Genomic DNA, 20,298 nt, shown 5'->3' with positions numbered 1-20,298 from the left:
TCCATTAAGAGTCTTGTGTTCTGGTTTCACGATTTCCTCCTCACCCACTCCAGCACCTAGACCACCACCCTTTTTTTGTGGCTCTAAGCTCTGATTTATTTACACTCAGCAACGCACAGAGGAATATAATGGAACAACTTTTTTAAACAACCGGTTGTAAATCCGTTCATTTTATCCTTACATAGGGGACTTTTTTGAATTCCAGCTTCCTTCCCAGCTCCGAAGTTTGCTGAAAGCCATTCTGAAGAAACACAAGCGCAAAGTCTGCAAATCAAGAAGGAATTGGTGTTTCAGCATCCCCTTTCAACAAAGAGCACTCGCTCTTTCACCTCCCAACAGGACCAGTGTCTGAAAAGCCTCATTCACTACACAGCAGTCAGCAGAAGTTGTTTCTTTTCTTGGAGTAAAATTACTCCCAGACAAAAGGGCCTGGAACAATGGAGGGCAAGGAGCACAGAAATGTAAAGAAATATAAAAGCCAAAAGATTTACAGTTCCTGTGCTCCTATTACTGCTGCAGAACTCGTATGGGTTGTACCTGACCAACCGCACTGGTCCAAAGGTCTGACTACAGCTCTTCAATCAAGTTGTGTAGTGATTTTTTTTTTCTAAACAAAATCAAAAAATAAATAATAGAAACTGACAGGGGGGAAAAGGGTTTGTTACATATTTCTGGTCCAGAATATCTCAGTGTCGTGGTTTTGTTTAGTGAGGGGGGGCCTAGGGTGGTTTTTCCTTATATTTTCTCTCCCTGTTCTCTCGGAGTGTGGGGGGAGTGAGAGAGAGACTGCGTAGTCTGGTCCGATCGGGGCTGAACTACGACACTCAGGCACTTTGCAGGAGCGTCACACACTCAATGTATCATCCCTGGCCCCATACACCTTGCAATTACACTTTCTTGTGATACTGTAACTCAAAGGGAGAGAGAAATTCAAACCAATTATCTCTTAAGGGAAAAAAAATTGCTAAATTCGCCTAATATATATTCCCCTCACTGAAACAAGGTAAGAAAATGCAAGGCAAGGCCTCTGTCCTCATAGCTCCCCGCTTTTAACAGGCAGGCTGTGCAGAGCGCAGCCGGGCCCCGCTCCACCAGCGCCCGGTTGAGTGCCTTGCCTGAGAGAACGCGCCCAGCGAGCTCCACGTCCCGGGAAGGCTCCTCCGCCTGCTCGCAGAGCCCACAAAGGCTGCCGCACAGCCACTCCACCGCAGCAGGGGCAGACGGGTTGCTGGGAACAAACAAAAGCGCGTTCAGTTCAATCCCTCCCGCTCTTTGTAAGGCTTGTTTGTTACCACCACCATCCTCTTGGACTCAGGAAAGAGCCCTCTGTGCAGGACCCTGTCCTGTGTGTGGCAGTTTGTTTATTTAGCTTGGACCAGCTAGAGCTTTATTTGCTTTATAAAAAGATTCCACAACAAACACATGCAAAGGAAAAAATACGTGTGAAATTGTGTGTTCAGGTGTTTCCTCACCTCTGCATTAAAGTATTTGCATTTAGAAAGTGCTGCTAGAAGAAAGACTTTAGTTGTGATTTCTAAGGTACTTGGATAAAAATGCTTAAGAAAAATTAAGCTCTTAATCTAACCTTTAAACAAACCTTTGGTTTGCTTTAAATTTGAAGTGCGGTGGGCACTGAAGGCTTTTTCCTGTCCCATTAATGACAAGTGAACCAATATCAATGGCCTAAACGATCACTGTAACATTCCTTTGACACCGTAAGGAAAGCACCTGAACCTCACAAAGGATAGCTGCTTTTAGTTGTTAGCTCTGTATTGGGGAAAAAAAATAAAAAATAAATCAATTCTTAGAATCCTCTGGAGATTAACTCTGCCAAACCGTACTGAAATGTAAGGTTTTGTGAAGGTGGAAGCACACAGCTTCTGCAGAGCGAGCCTTCTCATCCAGGCCGCACTCATTTTCACAGACAAAACGAGCGTTTCCAGCGCAGACCTGGAGGCGCAGCCCGATGAAGGGAAGGCGCTGGGTTACCGAGCGCTCTCCCACGCAGCGCGGTACCCACCCACACGCAGCCATCTGCGCCAGCGAAACAAAGCACTGGATAAAGCATCACCTAGGGCGGGCTGCAGCCTGGTTCTCACCCAGCCCTTTCGCTTCACGTTGCGGCTGATTTGGCAGCCATCAGACAACCAACCGCACCTTAAACCACGCTGACTAACCCAGAGTAACCTCTCAAACCCAGGGGAACTTCTTCAGTCCTGCTAAGCTGATCACTTGCCAGCATCTGACTATATTCTTAGTCCAGAATACTCGTGACTAATCCCCGATTATATTTCAATAGGCTTTACGAGATTAAATACATCTGCAAACTGATAAACCCCTGCTCACCTCTCCAGCAGCTCTGCCAGTCCAACGATGTCGCCTCGGTGCAGGTGCCACACAGCTTCCAGCACTGGAGGGTCCTAACAAGGTGTCACAATTAGGTCATAGCCTGCATTTTGCTGCTAATATTAACATTTGGCTAACGCAAAGTATATATGTATTAGAAAAACCTAAATTTCATTTATTCAAACTATCCAGAACTCACTAAAATTTTAAAACAACAACACAGGAAATATCAGATGAGGAAAGATTATATTTGATTCTTCCTGCCTACAAATTCTGAATGGTTTAGTGTTGTGGATGCACCATCATTTTAAATGTTCATGGTCAATGTCCCGCTGGAATACTGCTGGTGCTGCGTATCCAAAGGAGCAGTGGTTATCCCAGAAAACGGGTAACAACACTGAGCTTCAAGTCTTGTTAATTCAGGTCCAGAAACAGATTAGAGAATTACCGCTTAGGCTATTAACTGTTTATCAGCCTCTGTGAAGCGAGGCTGCTCTCAAATCCATTTCCCAATAGGAGACTACAGAAAGAGACCGTGCGACTGTACGGGCAGAGAGGCCGATGGACACAGAGGAAAAAAAACAGTGCAGCTTGGGCAGTCCTGCTCCTAAATGCCAGGCTCGCCATCGGCAAAATCAGCACCACGCATCGCTTCCGCGTGGATGAAACTGCCGCCTTCCGTGCCTCCCTGCAACATCCCGTGCAGCTCCCGCCTGGAACGGCGCGTCCTGTGCCAGCGAAACAGGACTCCGGGGTGCACCTGGCAGGGAAAATCGGCGCAGCAGCAACTTCTGCTCATTCCAGCCTCCATACAGAAATGCTCCCAGACAAAAGTAAAATCTTCACACCTTGCGAAGGAAGATGTACTTGGGAGTGTTGGGCACACACACCATTCAGGAGAAAAGCCCCACGAGCTTTCTGCAGCGACCAGCAGCTGCCTCGTAGCATGACCCTAGACTCGCCCACACACTTTGTCTTGGACAACCTAATTCTTTACTGTAACTGTCTCAATTACACAGCAGCACTTGATCTCCATGTCTACCTGAGAACAAGGAGATCTTAATCAGTCTACAAAACACCTAGGATTCTATTTTCAGCCCAGGATCGGATATTTGAGACTAGAGAGCGCCTCTTTATCCTGGCAGATCAGCCTCTTCCTTCTTTCCCACCAGAGCAGTGAGCAACCAAAACTGTCGCGCTCACAAAAGCTCCCTAACTCCACTTAGCGCATCACTTCTCTTGGGAAAACAAACCACCCAAATGAAATCAAGACAACGCATTTGTGGAGCGGCCCAGCCTGTTATCTGCTATCGTATTTCTCTCAAGCCATTTTCTGCCTGAACTCACTTAGGCTTATCACCATTCCCAGACAAACAGAGCGGAGAACCAGAATGCCAAAGACGCGCTGAATATTGCTGGCAAAGCACAAAAAGGACTTCTGGGACCGTGCCGCCCCACGGCCAGCTAGGAGCTTCGGCACTGCCTGGTTGATGGGTCTGGATCTCTTAGCCCAGGCAGCAAACGTATGCACCAACTGATGGAGTTATCAGTGTGTTTCATGGATAACAGTGAGGCAGTGAAGCTAAATGGGAAAGAAAACGATACCCTCAAAACTCCTGTTAACTGCAGTGTCACCTCAGATGAGTTTAATCCCACTGCCCGTGCTGTAACTCCAGTCCCTGTATGGCCATGCCCTTCCCGGCTGGTTCCTGGTGAGAACCAGCCGTGCTCAGTACACTTGGAAAGAGCTGGACATCTCCTTCAGAGATCCCCAAAAAGCAAAGCTGGATCACCAAGATGCTGTCAACCCTCCTTTGTGGCAGTTTCTCAGAAGCGGCCACACAATTTTAATACTTCACCTACTCAAACCTCTACTAAGTCTCCTTCAGAAAAGCAAATCCCACTACAGAGGCAAGGAAGCCCCCACTGAACTTGCTTTAAACTAAACAAAAAGCCTCTGCCATTTATAATTCAATTCATGCTTCTGAAAGGTCAGAACGACCACAGTCATTCTCAGGAGGAATTCACAACTGCAGTCAACCACGAGCAGGGATGAGCGGTGGCAAGACTGCTCTAGGTCACCAAAAAACCACTGGGGGAAATGGAATGGAAATCGCAGCACTTCACTTGCGCACTCCACTTATCCCCGGCCTTCACTGGAGAGGAGGGCTGAAAACACACTACCAGATCACACAGATGAGGTCCGAATGCTCTATGACACAGCAGCATTTCCCTGAGTTCTTACCTTCATTTTCCACATTTCTTGACAGAAGAGTGAGCAGCAGAACGTGTTGTTCGCCAGCAAATCCTTGACCGTTTGAAGCAAGCAAGACAACCTCTTCTGGAATCACACCCAAAACGAAGCAGAAATCATTTCCTTTGTAAATAAAACATTCTCAGAAAAACAATTTGTTGCTTTTCCCCGTTTACTGCTTTTTAAAGGTTTGAATGGTGGAGGGAATCCATGGGAAAGGCCCAAACCTTTCATTCTAAGGCTGAACTAAAGCCAGCCGGGCTGACAGCAGCGACACCTGACAGCTCCTCAGAGGTGACCTGAGCCAGCGGCCACGGCACAGCTTTTGTACGGATGGCTGCCACCACGCATGGCTACACCACAAACGGAGACAATTGATTCCTGTACAGGAGAAGAACGCTGTACTTCTGTGAGCATAAATGAATGATCAGCCGCTCAGGTCCTGTGTATTTGAGTGACTTTATCAGAACAGATAAACTGAGTTTAAAGTCAAACCTAACCATACTGCTTTCTCGATAAACTAAATAGAAATCTTTTCCCTTACTCTCTGGTCCGCGTCCAGCAGCGGCACTTGAGAGGGGCTTGCAGAAGCCTGGCAGATCCGCTCCATGTTGGTAACAGCGTTTTTGGCTGCCAAGATTGCTGCAGCTACACCCAATCTTGAGGCCTGTTCCTGCAGAACAGAAACTAAACAAAAAAACAAAGCACAAAGCTGTCAGCATGGGAGGAAAACATGTTTGCAAACGTGACTATGAAGACAGAAGTCTCAAATCTTAAACCCCTTCCAGCACAGATGTCATTTGTTGCACTGGCCAATCCATTTCCATGTGTCATTCCTTTACCGTACATAAAACGGGGGCAGAACAACCACAGAGGTAGAATATCCTTGCTAAGCAGATTTTTGTATTCTAGCCTTGTGGGGCTTATAGTAACAGTTTCAAATAATCAAAATATTTAACGATCGGGCCTCGTGATGGTGTCATCACTAGACAAGTAAGAAATGAGTAGCCAAATGGGACGCCAAGTAAAACTGGGATTGCATTTAACAGGCAGAAATTCAGTACATAAAGAAAAGTTCTTTCCCACGTCTATCTCCAACAGACACGCTTTCACTCACCTATAAATGATTTTGATGATACTTCCTGGTACTCTACACCACCCTGTCCAGCTGGCTTGACTGAATCTTCCACCTGGAAGCCAAACAAAAACATAACAGTCTTAGATGTCTGCTACACACATTTACAAACCTACTCCCACTAAAGCATACCGAGCAGACCTGACACTCTTCAGAGCTGGAGCAACTGAAGTGAAAGTAACAACCAAGCTCCCACATGGCCAGAGCTTTCAGCACACTTTACAAGAGACATCAGTACAGTTATCTTCATTTTATGCACAGAAAAGAAGATACAGGTCCAAGTTACTTCTCCCCAGTCCCCCAACAGATCAGCAGCAGCACCAGGAACAGAATTTCTGTCTTTCAAGTCCCTTCTGCGAAGCCACACTGGCATAAATACTTGATGAAACACATCAGAACGTTGGATCTGTTTCTAGTTAAACCCCCTTTTTTTTTTTCTTTTAATAAAGACAAATATTTTGTACAGAAAGAAATAATCTTGTGGCCGAACTATGGGAAGTATTTGAATTGTCTGTTCACATTATCAAAATCAAAAGCTCTCTCCAGTAAGTGAGGAGAAGGTAGAACATGGTCAAGTCAGAATGCTAGCTCAAACATCTGCATAGGCAAATTACAGAGGTTTTCATAAAGACAGTCATGTTAGTCAGAAATCATTGGTAATTCGGAGAAATTAGTCTATCCTGGTTCGGTTTTTTTCCCTATATTCACAAGAAGCCAGTTCTGACCAAGAAAAAGGTGCTGGATTTCCCTTTGTCCCAAATCCAAACCATGCTTAACTACTTTTAGTCTGTAAGAATAAAACATAGAGGAATAAAGGAAAAAAATAATCTCATTTCTGCAACACAGACCTCTAAACTTCAGCTTACTCCTACAGTGCTGTTTTTTCTTTTCACTTATAATGAAAACAGTGCTCCTGGGGCATTCATTGTACAGCTGCCCTGAGAAGGACCCTGGTGGAACCCATCTCCAGCTGGGATCTCCCGCAATCCCCAGCCTGATCACTACACCCCAAACCATCCCGCTCCTACCTCCAGGAGGAGGTCATTCAGGTTCTGATGGTGATCCAGAAGGCGCAGGGCCGCATCCCGGAGCTCTGCTCCGCTCCCAAAGGTGCTTTTTCGTTTCCTGGCTCTCCCTGCTGAGGTGGGAATTCTTTTATAACCATACTTGTTCCAACAGCCCCCCGAGGACACCTCCCTCTCTCTGCTGCTACAGCACATGTCACTCATTATCCAGCAGCACGGCAGGAGCAGCGCAGGATGCTTCTGTGTGGTTTGCTCCGTGCAGCCAAAGCGCCAAGGCCTTCAGCACCAGCGGCCCAGTGCAGCCAAAGCCCTGTCTGGCACTGGCAGCCATCGGCCTCCGCGGGCCCTTGGCCCAAAGCAGCCCTGGCCGCCCCACCCCAGGACAAGAGCAGCAGCAGGGCCACTGGAAGCCCGGGGCAGAGGGCTCCTGAGGGGAGCAGGGGCTGCGGGGCGCCGAGGAGAGGGGCTGCCAAGAGCCCTGGGCACCGCACAGGCCGGCAGAGCGGGGTGTATGAGGGCGGAGAGGGGACGTTCGCCTCTCCCTTCCCCTCCCCTGTCCCTGCAGGAAACGCCAGACCAGGAGCTCGCTCAGAGGAGCCCCGGCGCAAACCTACCCAGCAGGACCCGCCATGTCCTCCCGCCCGGGCCCGCCATCACGGCGGCCGCCGCGCGCTTCCCGCCACACAAACCCGCCCGCCCTGCGCCGCCATTGGCTGCCCGCCGGGGCGGGGAGGAGAAGGAGGCCTCTGCCCATTGGCTGGAAGCGCGGCCTGGTCCCCCCCTTCCGCCATCTTGGTAGTGGCGGAGGAAGGAGGCCGCCATGTTAGGGAGGGCGGTGGGTGTCGGGCGGGGAGGGCCGGCAGCCGCGGTGTGGGACGGGACGGGACGGGGACGGGGATGGGGATGGGGATGGGGATGGGGATGGGGATGAGGATGGGATGGGGATGGGGATGGGGATGGGGATGAGGATGAGGATGGGGATGGGGATGAGGATGGGATGGGGATGGGATGGGATGGGATGGGGATGGGGATGGGGACGGGCATGGGATGGGGATGGGGATGGGGATGAGGATGGGGATGGGGATGGGGATGGGGATGGGGATGGGGATGGGGATGGGGATGGGGATGAGGATGGGGATGGGGATGGGGATGGGGATGGGGATGGGGATGGGGATGAGGATGGGGATGGGGATGGGGATGGGATGGGGATGGGGATAGGGATGGGATGGGATGGGATGTGGGGGGACACGCTGGGGTAGGGCACTGAAAGAGGGGAACGTGCTCTACAGAGGCAGCGTCACGTGGGCCCTGGCCGTGGGGGGCTCAGCACAGCACCCCCCGCAGACTGTGGGGTCGTGAGGGCTGGCGGTGGCCGTGCCCCGCTCCAAGACATCCACCATCTCTCAAGCCTCTTCCCGGTGCAGCTACCCTGGGTCACTCAGCGAGCCGCAGCGTTTCCCCGCTCCCGGCTCGGGCTCCATGCAGACGGCGTGGTGAAGCAGGCCCGTCGCAGCCCTGCCTCCCTCCAGGCCGAGGGCGCTGCACGCCCTTGTCCAGACAAGAGGCTGGAACTGCCACGGGGAGAAATCACCAGCCGGGCATTGCTGGGGGCAGTAAAGGTTTTGGAGGGAGCAGCGTGGAATTCCCACAGGGATTTTCCCCGGTTGTCCGATCCCGGAGGTGAACCGCTGCCGGTCAGCTGCCGTTAGTGTGCCCCGCAGGGGGTTCAGAGCAGGAGGCGGTAATTCCTGACGGGAAGGACGGCAGCGCACGGGCGGGTGCACAACGCCGGGGTGTTTGCCGTCGGGAGGCTGACCTCTGTTTGCAGGCGTTGAAGGGGCTGCGGGGGAATTGGCTGTGGGATGTTTTTATTGCAGTGCTGGCCCCGGCAGCGGGTGAGTCAGCAGCACTCGCTGCCCAGAGCCGGAGAAAACCCTTCCCGGCAGCACCGGCGGGAGGTGAGACTCCGGCTCTGGCAGGGAGGCTGTGGAGAGTCGCCACAGCGCTGAATCTTTGCTTGGAGACAGCGAGTGAAACCCTGTCCGTGAGGACATTTCTGAATCGCTTTAAACTCCCGACGCCATCGCCAAGTTTGTGGCAGCCCCAGGTTTTGGAGGGGCACATCAGAGAGGGGGAGCGTTGGTCCCCTCTGTGCTCCTGGTGGCTCTGCGACTTCCAGCACCAGCTGGGGATCTGGGGGAGCCCCGAGCCGGGAAAACAAAATCAAAACCTCCCGCAGCAACCCTGCCCGGGGGGGACATCCGTTTGCAAATGGCGGGGATGGCCTAGGCAGGGGAACGGAGGCCACGGCGATAGCTGAGGGAGTGGGGACGCGGGTGGGAGCGGGGCTGTGGGACGTGGCACCTCCATGTTGTCCCTGGGAAGGCACGGCCGGGAGGAACAGGCTCCGAGGGGAGCGGGGGTCCTGAGACGGATTAGGAGTTGGTGTGGAGAAATGGAGGGGACTGAGGTTAGAGGGAAAGGGAAAGGGAAAGGGAAAGGGAAAGGGAAAGGGAAAGGGAAAGGGAAAGGGAAAGGGAAAGGGAAAGGGAAAGGGAAAGGGAAAGGGAAAGGGAAAGGACGTGTTCCAAACATCTCTCAGGAATAAGCAGGGAAGAAGAAAGAAGAAAAGGAACAAAGAGAAAAAGAGGAGAGGGTGGGATGAGGCAGGGAGGGTAATTTCGGCTGGAGGGGAGGGGAAATTGCCTGCTCTGTGAGCTCCGAGGTCTGCCCCGGGCAGCCCAGGAGCAGCTGATCTCCAGCCGCCGGGACGTGTCCCAGGAACGCAGGGGCTCAGGGGCACTGGGACGTTCCCTGTCCCGTCCTCGCCAAGCGTCCCTGCCTCCCTGCAGACGGGCTGCTACCGAGCCCCGTGCGTTGCAGAGCCCTGCGTCTGTCCGGTCTCGCGCTGCGGGATGGGGACACCATCGCACACGGGTGGGACTGGAACAGTAAATGTCTCTGTTATTGTTACTGCCGGCAGATCTCTCTGCCCTCGCTGCCTTCCTGGCCTGCGAAGAGCCGTGCTCGCTATATTTAACCCCCCATGCATTATCTGTGAGGTACGCCAAGTTAATGCGGCCTGCTCAGATAAATTGATTTAATTAAAATATTAATGAAGAAGACTCTAGAAAGGAAATGGAGCTTTAACAAACGCCCTGTGGTTCGGTCTCCCTGCCGCTCCAGCCCCAGAGCCGTCGCAGTGCCTTCACCTCCTCCCGCAGCAGGGCAGCCGGGGACAGGGCTGGCCGCCGCGCTCGCAGCCCCCGTGGCGTTCACCCGGAGCGCAGATCAGGGCGCTTGTGCGCCTGCGAAGGGATCTCCCGGCGCGGCTGATCCGACCCAGAGTTCGGGTTTCGGGGGTGCTCCAGAATTTATTCCTGCAGAGAGGAGGCTGGGGAGCAGCGAGTGCTCTGTTACACCAGGCACAGTCAGGGACTCATCTCTGGTTTGACCGAAGAAGAAAAAACAGGGGAAACTATCACCGCGATGGCCAAACCGACGAGAAACCCTCCGCGGGGTCGCAGGGAGGTGCAGCCGAGAGCTTGGCATCGCAGCCCGGAGCCAGGGGCTGCGTTCCAGGCAGCGACGCCGGGAAGCTCCTGGAACAGCAGCCACGTCGGACGCCAGCACGCAGCACGCTTCAAGAGCGAGCCTCGTCAAACGCTCCCTCCTTTATGGCAGCGTCTAAGGAAACTGGGACAGGTGCATCCAACCCTGCGGGTGCTCCGTGCGCTCGCCTCTGGTTCCTGCGGCTTTTTAAGGACGTTGTTTGCATGCGACAGATGAAACCCATGTGAGCGCGCTACCCGCAAACAGCCACGGCGCACAGCACACGGCCCTGCCGCAGGCTGCTGGGGAAGGGCTCTGCCCCCCGTCCCAGCTCCGGGCCGTCTCGCTGGGGCACGTCCTGCTTCCATGCCCAGGGTGGCAGGAGCCAGGAAATTTAACCCTCCTGCAGTGCTCTGCAAGCATTTCCCAACCTGTTCCTTTTTTTTTTCCTACATCTTTCATTTTTAATTATATTTCCCCTTTGCACATACACACTTGGCTTTTGTTTGATTTTTTTCCAAGATGGTAGCTTTTAATTACGTCTTGATTTCGTATTAATTACAGTTTTACCCAAAGCGAAGGGCTTTGTGCTTTCTAATTCAAACGCATTCCCATCAATCCTGCAGGTTGGGTTATCGCCGCCTTCAAACACCGCGTGCCCTCCCCGCTCCGACCCCCGATGGTGCCGCCCTGGCTGTGTCCGGAGGCACTGGCAGGCGTGTGCGGCGCAGGAAAGCCGGCAGCCAGCTCGGCCCGGCACAGACACGCTGCGGCAGGCGGCACGCGCAGCTTTCCTCCTAAAGTCGCTTCCCGAGCAGGCTCCGAAGCCGGCCGATCGCAGAGTAAATGTTGTGTTCAGATCCCACTGGCTGGTGCAGAAAGCCAGATCCAGACAGCGGCACCGGCCGGGGCCGTGCGGCTCTCCTGCGACACGCGGATCCGGCCGGGGCTGGGGCTGGCGCTGTGCTCCCGCCCTGGCGATGGCGCGTTTGAGTAATCCCAGAGATCCAGGGACACTTTGGATTGTCTGTGTCCATCCTCCCCCTTCCCAAATCCCGGGGCACCGCCCAGGGCTGTGTTCCCAGCTGTTCAGCTCCCGTTTCCTTCCCCAGAGATGGAGCTGGTGCTGCTCGGGTTCTGTGGGACGGGCGTTGGAGGGCATCGCTCTTCCGTGGCACTGTGGGTGCCGTCCCAGGCTCTTTGCCGCAGATCTGCGGCCCCGGAACAGCTCTTCGGCTGCGTGGGATGGACGAGCAGCCGTGTGCCCGCTCCGTCTCTCTCCCTGCCCTGCCCGCGCGGCTCCGGGATTGGCCCCAGTTTACGCTCATGGGTTAATGGAGCCGAGACGGGGTTTGATGCTGATGGAAATGGGAAGCTCATCATGACACGAGCTTTTATTTGCTCTGGCTGACCTTTCGCGGCGGGCCGGCTGTCCTTTCTGCTCTGCCAGGGCCGTCCTGCCCGCCCCACGGGTCCAGAGGGACCCACTGGTGCCTGGGCGTGAACCTGCTATCGGCACCGTGCCACGCCAGCCTTTCCCGGCGGCTGCGGGATGTTGTCCCCTCACGCCACGTTCCCATGGGACATCGTCTTCCTCGACGCTCCAGCTCCTCATCCTGGCACCTTCAGCTGGCTTCCGCCGCAGCTGGGACGTGCAGGGCCACGTGCTGCAGGCACGGAGCCGGAGGGGTGGACCTGGTGGCCCTGTTGCCCCCAGTGCGCCCCCAGCCCAGAGGCCGTCGTGTCCCTACGCCTGCCTGCCCCATGCGTGGCACGTGGGCTCCATGGGGCAGGCGCCTGGGAGCCAGGCGCTTCACACCCCTGGGCTGGGGCCGCGCCGTGGGCCGGGGCCACCCCGGAGCTCTCAGGGGACGGGAGCCCCCATTCCTTTGTGGGGGTGTCCCCCAGCAGTGCCCTGCACCCAGCACTCATCCTGGGTGCTGCATGCTGTGCCCCGTCACGTGCCCTGTGCCCTGCGCCCAGCCGTGTGCCCTGCACCCTGCACGCGCTCGTGCACCGTGTCCTTTGCCCTGCACCCTGCACGCGCTCGTGCACCCTGCACCCAGCCATGTGCCCTGCGCTGCGAGCCCTGCACCCCGCGGCCAGTTACGCTCCCTGCACCCTGATCCTGCATCCTGCCAGCATGGGCAGGCTGTGCGGTACCGAGCCGTGCCGAATCGTGTGGTGCCATACTGAGCTGTACCAAGCCGTGCTGTGCCGTGCCGAGCCGTGCTGTGCCGTGCCGGGCCATGCTGTGCTGTACTGTGCTGTCCCATCCCATATCGTAGTGTAGTGAGCTGTACCATACCGTCCTGGACCATACCGTGCCATACTGTCCCATACCATACTGTCCCATACTGAACTGTCCTGTCCTGTCCCGTGCTGAGCCATACCGTACCGTGCCATACTGTACAGAGCCTCACCATGCCATACTGTCCCATCCTGTCCTGAGCCATGCTGTACCGTCCCGTCCGGTATTGTCCTGTCCCCTACCATCCCATACCATGCCGTAACTGTATTGTACGGTACCGTCCCAGCCCATCCTGTACGGTCCTGTACTGAGCTGTACTGTACTGTCCCATAGCGTGCTGTACCGTCCCGTCCCGTACTGTCCCATACTGTACTGTATTGTCCCATCCCATCGCATCCTGTCGCATACTGTACTGTACTGAGCTGCACTGTCCTGTCCTGTCCCGTCCTATACCGTGCTGTACTGTCCCGTCCCTGTCCCGTATCGTCCCACACTGTACTGTACCGCCCCGACCTGTCCTGTCCCGTACTGTCCTGTACTGAGCTGCACTGTCTCGTCCCGTCCTATACTGTACTGTACTGTCCCATACTGTCCCGTTCTGTCCTGTATTGTCCCATACTGTACTGTACCGTTCTGTACCGTCCTGTACTGAGCTGCACTGTCCCGTCCCATCCTAAACCGTCCTATACTGTCCTATACCGTACCGTACCGTCCCGTACCATCCCATACTGTAGTGTACTGTCCTGTACCGTCCCGCCCCGTCCCATACTAAGCTGCACTGTCCCGTCCCGTCCTATACCGTCCCGTACCGTCCCATATTGTCCCATACCGTACTGTCCCGTCCAGTCCCGTCCGGTCCCGTCCCTCCCCTGCCGGTAGGCGCCCCCGGCGGGCGGCAGGCGGCGGGGCGGGCGGGGCCGAGCGGCGGGGGCGTGGCCGCTGCCCTCCCGCCGCCAGCCGCTCCTCTCCCCGTCCCCGCCCCTCCCGGGGCCCCGCCCCGCCCGTGCGGCGGCGGCGGCGGCGGCGGCGGCGGCGGCGCGGCGGCGGCGGCGCGCGGGGATGGGGCGATGGCGCGGGCGGGCGGCGCGGCGCCGCGGGAGCTGTCCCTGGAGGAGGTGCTGAAGTGCTACGAGCAGCCGCTGAACGAGGAGCAGGCCTGGGCCCTCTGCTTCCAGGGCTGCCGCGCCGCCGCCGCCGCCGCCCCCGCCGCCCCCGCCGCCCCGCTCCGCACCGCCGACATCCGCCTGCGAGGAGACGGCACCGTCGGCCTACCCGCACCGCCGCCCGGTGAGCGATCGCCGCTCACCCCCCCCCCCCGCCCCGCCGCGGGACTGGAGCCGGCCTTACCGGCGCCGGGGATGACCTACCGGTGCCGGCAGGGGGCGCTGCACGGCGGCAGCTGGGGGGGGGACACGGGGGCACCGGCACCGGGGCGGTGGGGGGGGGGGGCTTGGCGGCAGCGACCGGGACCGGCACCGGGAAGTGGGACCGGCAAGTGCGGGTGGGGAGGGAAGGGGCTGCCGTCGCCTGTAGCGGCAGCAGGGGATCGGTGCGGCACCGGGAGCACCGGCTGCGGGGATGCGGCACCGGAGAGGCTGGGAGGATGGGCGAGAGGGCCGGCAGCGGCACCGGCAGGGACAGGGGCGAGCCCCAAGCCCCGACTCTAGCAAGGGGGAACAGCGTCGGCACCGGCACTGGCACAGCCGGGACCGTCACGGCGCTGCGGATACCGGCACTGTGGGTACCAGCATCGGTGCCAGCGCTGGCACAGCTGGGACCGTCACAGCACTGTGAGTACTGGCATCGGCACTGGTGCTGGTACAGCCAGGACCGTCACAGCATTGTGCGTACTGGCGCTTGTGGTGGGCCGGTGACTCGGGCATCCAGGGTTTGTGTGGCACCGGCACCGGCAGGGCCCGGCCGAGTGATCTGGCGAGGCTGGACCTGGGGTACGCGGGGTGCCCGTGGGTGCGGGGCTCACCAGGCCAGGACCCACCGTGGGGCTGCAGGACACCGGGCCCGTAGGGGGCGGGCAGGACGCGTGGCAAGGACAAGCAGTCACACACGACACATACGTGGGCACACGCCTGAGCATGCCTACGCGCTCGGACCCCAACGGGGACCCCGGCCCCAGCTCGGTGCATCCCTGCGGGGCCCTGGCAGCGCCATCCTTGACCTTCGGACTCGCGGCCGTGCCCTCTCTGCGGGCGGTTGGCGCTGCTGGGCAGGGCCGTGGCGGTTACGGGCTGTGATTAAGCTCGGCCGGCTGCCAGCAGCCGTGCCGGCTGGCTCGGCGTGGCGAGGAGCACCCCTGCGCCTAATGACAGAGCGCAGCAAACTGCTTCACCCGCCTTGCCCCGCGGGGAGGCCAGCGCACCCGGGCACGGCATCCGGTGCTCGACGCTGTCAGGGGCTTCCTGGGGGCTCGCGGCTGGGCAGGGGATGCTCCCGGTGGCGGGGGGACATGCGTGGAGCTGGGCCAGGGGAGATGGGGAGCAGGGTGCAGGCAGCCCCCCGGGAGTGGGGCACACGGGGCGGCTCAGAGCCAGTGCCGCGCCCGGGACAGGGCCACGCGCAGGCATGGCACGTGCCCGCAGTAGCTGGGCACGGCGTGGTCACACCAGCTCTGCCAGTCACACACGGAATGGCCCCACACCCTTCCCTGAGCCACCGCGGCCGCTATGCCGGAGCCGGTGCCACCATGCTGCCTCCTGCTCCTGAGTCGCCTCCGTGCCAGCCTGGGCCATCTCCCCGGGGACGAATCTGGGCCCTTCGTGGTGAAGCCCAAAGCTGGAAGGGCTCGGGCACCTCCCGGCGCCACTGCAGGCGGCAGCACTGGCCCGGCACATGGCTCGGCACCTCCACCCGGGCGTGGGGCCGGATCCGGGCCGGGTGAGCTGGCAGCACCAGCCCAAGCAGCCGCAGTTCCCGGTCCCATGGGAGCAGCCAGCCCGTCGGCGCTGCCAGGCGCTGCCAACGCTGCCCAGTTGCTGTTGCGGTAGCGGGCGCTGCCAGGAGCAGCCAGGCTCAGCTCACCACGCACGGCCTGGGCGCATGGCAGTGATGTTGGGCTCATGCGTGGCACCACGCGGGGGTTGGACCCCACGCCTCTGCCGCTTGCGCTGCCCTTCCCGTGCAGCGCCCGGCCTGGTCGGCACACGGCCGGTACACAGCCGGCACATCGCCGCGGCCGCCACATCGACCGGCGGGACGCAGAGCCAGGGGCCCTGGCAGACGCCGCAAAAGCCACTGCTGCTCCTCGTCCCGTGTCCGCCTGGCTCCCGGCAGGGCGTGGGCTGCCCGCGAGCGTGTCCTGGCCGTGTGTGGGGACGGTGCCCGCAGTGCCGGTGCCCACAAAGGGGTGCAAGGGCCATTTTCCTGCGGGCGCAGAGCTCTCAGCTCCCTCAGCCCCGGGGGCGAGGGGTAAAGGGATGACTCTGCCCCCGATGTCCCCCAGCATGGGGCTGAGCGGCTGGTGCCTGTTTGGGCTGGTTGCCCCGGGGCCAGCATTGGCAGCGATGCCCAGGGAGGCCTGCCATCCTTGGCCGGGCAGGGAGGGCAGTGGAGACTGCGCCGCCATCTCGCAGCCGGCACCATCTGATGCCAAAGCTCAAACACACGGATCCCGTCCCCGTCGTCCTGGGGAGCTGTGTCCCGGGGCCAGCTCGGGTGGGACCACCCGGGGACAGGGGTCCTGGTTTGGGGTGGGCACCCCACAGCCGGGGTCGGGTGGGCGCAGCGTCCCTGGGGTGCGGGACAGGAGGTGACGCCAAGGGGGACGCCCAGCGCGGGGCTGCAGGTGCCAGCGGTGACTCTGCCCTCCTCCCCCCAGGGCTGCCCCCGCTGCTGACGCCCTCCGCCGAAGCCCAGGTACGTGGGGGCCAGTGCCTCAGCCCGTCCACCATCGCAGCCCAGCGCGGGGGTCCCTGGGCGGGCACCGCCGCCTGCCCCCCTCGCCCTGCGGTGACGGTGATGGGGTCCCAGGGCGCAGCGGGGGGACGAGACCCAGCACCGAGGGCTTAGGGGGCAGCCGGCGCCGGTGCCCAGCCGCTGCCGCCTCCCCGCAGATGGTGCAGTCGCTGGGCTTTGCCATCTACCGGGCGCTGGACTGGGGGCTGGACGAGAACGAGGAGCGGGAGCTGAGCCCGCGCCTGGAGCAGCTCATCGACCTGATGACCAACAGCGACTCGGAGGACAGCGGCTGCGGCACGGCCGACGAGGGCTACGGGGGGCAGGAGGAGGAGGAGGAGGGGGGCGAGGGGCCGCCGCGCGCTGTGCGCACCTTCGGGCAGGCCATGCGGTACTGCGCCGCCCGCCTGGCGGACCCCGCCGAGGCCCAGGCGCACTACCAGGCCGTCTGCCGCGCGCTCTTCGCCGAGACTGTGGAGCTGAAAGCCTTCCTCGCCAAGATCCGCGATGCCAAGGAGGTAAAACCACGGGCACTGCTGCCTGGCCGGGAAAACCACCCAAAATGCCGGAGCGAGCCCCGGCCAAGGCTGCCGGCACCGGCGTTCGGCCATACGCCCTCTCCCGGGGCGCGGGGCCGTGGCACCGGCAGCTCCCGCCTGCCCCGGGCTGATGCCGGTGGGGTCAGCTCGCAGCGGGGATGGGGGTGCTTTGGGGGCACACGCCGGTGCTGCGGCCCTGTGGCACGGTCCCGGCCGGACCCTGGGTGCCGCCGGTAGCCGGGGTGCGGTGACGGTGTCTCGTGCCGCGGCAGATGCTGCAGAAGCTGAGGGAGGATGAGGAGGCGGAGGAGCGGCCGGCGGCGGAGCTGGGCAGCCTGCGCAACACCGACTGGGTACGGCGGCGCGGCCGGGCGCGGGGGCCACGCCGGGGCCGTGCGGGGGCTGACGCCGTGTCCCCCACCCCGCCCCAGGCCCGGCTGTGGGTGCAGCTGATGCGGGAGCTGCGGCACGGCGTGAAGCTGAAGAAGGTGCAGGAGAAGCAATTCAACCCCCTGCCCACCGAGTACCAGCTCACCCCCTTCGAGATGCTCATGCAGGACATCCGCGCCCGCAACTACAAACTCCGCAAGGTCATGGTGAGCACTGCCGCGCTGCCCCAGCTCCGGCTTTGTGCCGCCGCGCTGCTGGGCAGCCCCGGCACTGACGCCGCCCGCGGCCCCTCTGCCCTCTCGAAGGTGGACGGAGACATCCCGCCCCGGGTGAAGAAGGACGCCCACGAGCTCATCCTCGACTTCATCCGCTCCCGGCCACCCCTGAAGCAGGTGGGTGCCGGCACCGGGACACCGTGGGGTGGCGGTGCCCGGCCTGGGCTTGGCGGGTCCCATGGGTGCCGTCCCGCCTGGCTGGACACCTGAGGGTGCTTGGCCCTGAGCTGCGGCCACCGTCTGAGGTCCCATCCGTGCGTCTGGCAGGCGTCGGAGCGGCGGTTGCGGCCGCTGCCCCAGAAGCAGAGGACGCTCCACGAGAAGATCCTGGAGGAGATCAGGCAGGAGAGGAAGCTCCGGCCTGTGGAGATGCCGTACCGCGGCCAGAAAGGTACCGGCATCCCCTCCGTGCCGCGCTGGGCTCCCGGCAATGTGCCCAGCGCCGGATCAGGTCCCCGTCGTGCCGGGACTGAGCACCATCCCCGTCCGCAGGCTACAGCTCGCTGCCCTGCATCCCCCACGCCTGCTCGGGCCGCCTGGCCTCCAGCTCCTGCCTCGAGCTCTCCCGGCCCCCGGCCAGCACCGCGCCGGCGCACCCGCGGCCGCGCGTCCTGCTCAAGGCACCCACCCTGGCCGAGATGGAGGAGATGAACATCTCCGAGGCGAGAGAGGGGACGCGGCAGGGCGGGAGGGCGGAGGCCGGGGCGACAGGGAGGTCTCGGGGGTACGAGGGGGTCCCTGGGGTGACGCGGTGCCCACGGCCTTGCAGGAGGAGGACTCTCCGGGCGCGGAGGTGCCGCTGAAGCGGGACCGTTCCTTCTCGGAGCACGACCTGGCGCAGCTGCAAAGCCAGCTGGGGGGCGACCAGGCCGTGCCCCGGGAGCCGGAGCCGCTGCAGCCCGAGCCCCGGCCCCGCTCAGGTACCGGCCGGAGGTCCCCAGCCGCGCGCCGGCCCCGGCTCCAGGGTGGCTGCGCCGTGCCCTGCGGCAGGGCTGGCACCGGGCAGCGTGGCCTTGCCACGGCGTCCCCATCCCTCCCCGCAGGCTCCGTCCCCGCCAGCTGCCACCGGCTGTCGGACGGCTCAGCGCCGCCCCGGGCTGCCCTCAGTGCCGTGGAGGAGAGGCCAGAGGACGGATCCGGCGCTGCCCCTGGCACCAGCTCCAAGCACCTCTGGCTGGTGAGCGACGGGGCTGGGGACACCGGGGCTGGGGACACCTGGAGAGCATGGCCACAGGCACGCGGCAGCCTGGCACGAGGGCACAGGGTGGCCAGGGGGTCCCTGTCACCTCCCCACTCCTTCCGTGTGGGATTTGGGAGCTGAGGCATGCCATGCCATGTGCCCATCCCGGGATGCCCTGCCCATGTTGGACACGTTTTGCCCGTGTTGGCGATGTTTTGCCCGTGTTGGACACGTTTTGCCCGTGTTGGAGATGTTTTGCCCACGCCAGGATGCCGTGCCCATGCCGGGATGCCCTGCCCACGGCACAGGGACGCTCCGGGCCGTGCCCTGCACCGCGGCCCTACGGCAGACTGTCCCCCCTTGCCAGCAGGAGTTCAGCCACCCCGTGGAGAGCCTGGCCCTCACGGTGGAGGAGATGATCAACGTGCGCAGGGTGCTGGTCAAGGCCGAGATGGAGAAGTTCCTGCAGAGCAAGGAGCTGTACAGCAGCCTGCGGAAGGGGAAGGTGGGAGCTGGGGCCGGAGGGGCCCAGCGCCGCCCGCCCGGCCCCCGGCTCTCACCCCGCTCTGCCCGCAGGTCTGCTGCTGCTGCAGGGCCAAGTTCCCCCTCTTCTCCTGGCCCGCCGCGTGCCTCTTCTGCAAGCGGTGAGCGCCGCGGGGCCGAGAGGGTGGCGGGAGGAGGGTGCCCGCGGTGGCCCTGCTCACTGGCCTCTCTCTCTGTCCCCAGGTCTGTCTGCAGCTCCTGCAGCCTGAAGGTAAGGGACCGGCTCCGGCTGGTGCCGCTGTGTCCCCGTCCCCATCCTCATCCCCGTCCCCGTCCCCGTCCCGCTCTGACGCCCGCACACCCGTCAGATGAAGATGCCTTCCAAGAAGCTGGCTCACATCCCCGTCTACGCGCTGGGCTTCGAGAGCCTCCCGGGCTCGCTGCTGGCCAAAGCCCTGCCGCTGCGGAGGAGGGAGACCTTCCAGTGAGTCCCTGGGCCTTCCTCCCCTCTCCTCCTCCTCCTCCTCCTCCTCCTCCTCCTCGGCCGGGGCTGACGGCGTGCCCCGTGCCGCAGCTCACTGCCGGGCACGTGCTGGCGCCGGGTGGAAGAGGAGTTCCCCCACATCTACGCCCAAGGCTCCGTCCTGCGCGACGTCTGCAGCGACTGCGCCGGCTTCGTCGCCGACGTCATCTGCTCCAGCCGCCGCAGCGTGGCCGCCCTCAACGCCGCGCCGTGCCGCGCCGCCAAGGCCCGCTCCCTCTACGGCGACGCCTGGCACAAGTGAGGGGTCCGGTGCAGGGGGTGCCGGCTGCCCCGGCGCAGACCCCGCTGCCGGCGGATGTACATATATACATAGGGTGTTTACGGACAGCCTCTATATTTATATACCTCACGGAGCGGGGGAGGCGAGGCCCGGCGGCGCGGTGGGGCGCTGGCACAGCCCCGCGGGGGCCAGGGC

General features: G+C 60.8%; 2 protein-coding genes and 1 long non-coding RNA gene across 3 annotated transcripts in view; 2 read left to right on the top strand and 1 right to left on the bottom strand.

Annotated features, from left to right (window-relative positions):
* The window catches only part of FANCA (FA complementation group A), a 35,339-nt gene extending 27,925 nt beyond the window's left edge, over nt 1-7,414 (bottom strand). Inside the window, exons 1-8 of the mRNA XM_086758260.1 lie at nt 7,375-7,414; nt 6,764-6,873; nt 5,718-5,790; nt 5,145-5,287; nt 4,592-4,687; nt 2,347-2,420; nt 1,116-1,228; nt 182-264 (exon numbers count right to left, since the gene is read on the bottom strand). Of these exons, the coding sequence (XP_086614386.1) occupies nt 182-264; nt 1,116-1,228; nt 2,347-2,420; nt 4,592-4,687; nt 5,145-5,287; nt 5,718-5,790; nt 6,764-6,873; nt 7,375-7,414 (732 nt within the window). The remainder of the gene's footprint in view (nt 1-181; nt 265-1,115; nt 1,229-2,346; nt 2,421-4,591; nt 4,688-5,144; nt 5,288-5,717; nt 5,791-6,763; nt 6,874-7,374) is intronic.
* Nucleotides 7,415-9,485: 2,071 nt separating this feature from the next.
* Nucleotides 9,486-10,804, top strand: LOC147599050 (uncharacterized). Its single transcript, XR_015260036.1, has 2 exons — nt 9,486-9,822; nt 9,947-10,804. It is a non-coding gene; the product is annotated as an uncharacterized LOC147599050 (long non-coding RNA).
* A 2,819-nt stretch (nt 10,805-13,623) lies between these two features.
* On the top strand, nt 13,624-20,210 carry SPIRE2 (spire type actin nucleation factor 2). Its single transcript, XM_086757982.1, has 15 exons — nt 13,624-13,850; nt 16,396-16,433; nt 16,631-16,990; nt 17,284-17,364; nt 17,443-17,607; nt 17,707-17,793; nt 17,944-18,067; nt 18,169-18,338; nt 18,446-18,596; nt 18,720-18,853; nt 19,227-19,361; nt 19,433-19,500; nt 19,583-19,610; nt 19,708-19,823; nt 19,914-20,210. Exons 1-15 carry the CDS (start codon nt 13,631-13,633, stop codon nt 20,122-20,124), a joined length of 2,088 nt encoding a protein of 695 aa, XP_086614108.1. The 5' UTR covers nt 13,624-13,630; the 3' UTR covers nt 20,125-20,210.
* The last annotated feature ends 88 nt before the right edge of the window (nt 20,211-20,298 follow it).

The sequence above is a fragment of the Chlamydotis macqueenii genome, chromosome 13 (assembly GCF_036417535.1).
Source record: "Chlamydotis macqueenii isolate bChlMac1 chromosome 13, bChlMac1.mat, whole genome shotgun sequence".
NCBI lineage: Eukaryota > Metazoa > Chordata > Aves > Otidiformes > Otididae > Chlamydotis > Chlamydotis macqueenii.
This window is presented reverse-complemented; position numbering and strand designations above follow the sequence as displayed.

Coding starts and splice junctions, on each gene's coding strand:
- SPIRE2 (XM_086757982.1), top strand. CDS start 13,631: ATGGCGCGGGCGGGCGGCGCGGCGCCGCGGGAGCTGTCCCTGGAGGAG. Junction 19,611..19,707: donor GCAGCTCCTGCAGCCTGAAG/GTAAGGGACCGG, acceptor CACACCCGTCAG/ATGAAGATGCCTTCCAAGAA. Junction 19,824..19,913: donor CGGAGGAGGGAGACCTTCCA/GTGAGTCCCTGG, acceptor CCCGTGCCGCAG/CTCACTGCCGGGCACGTGCT.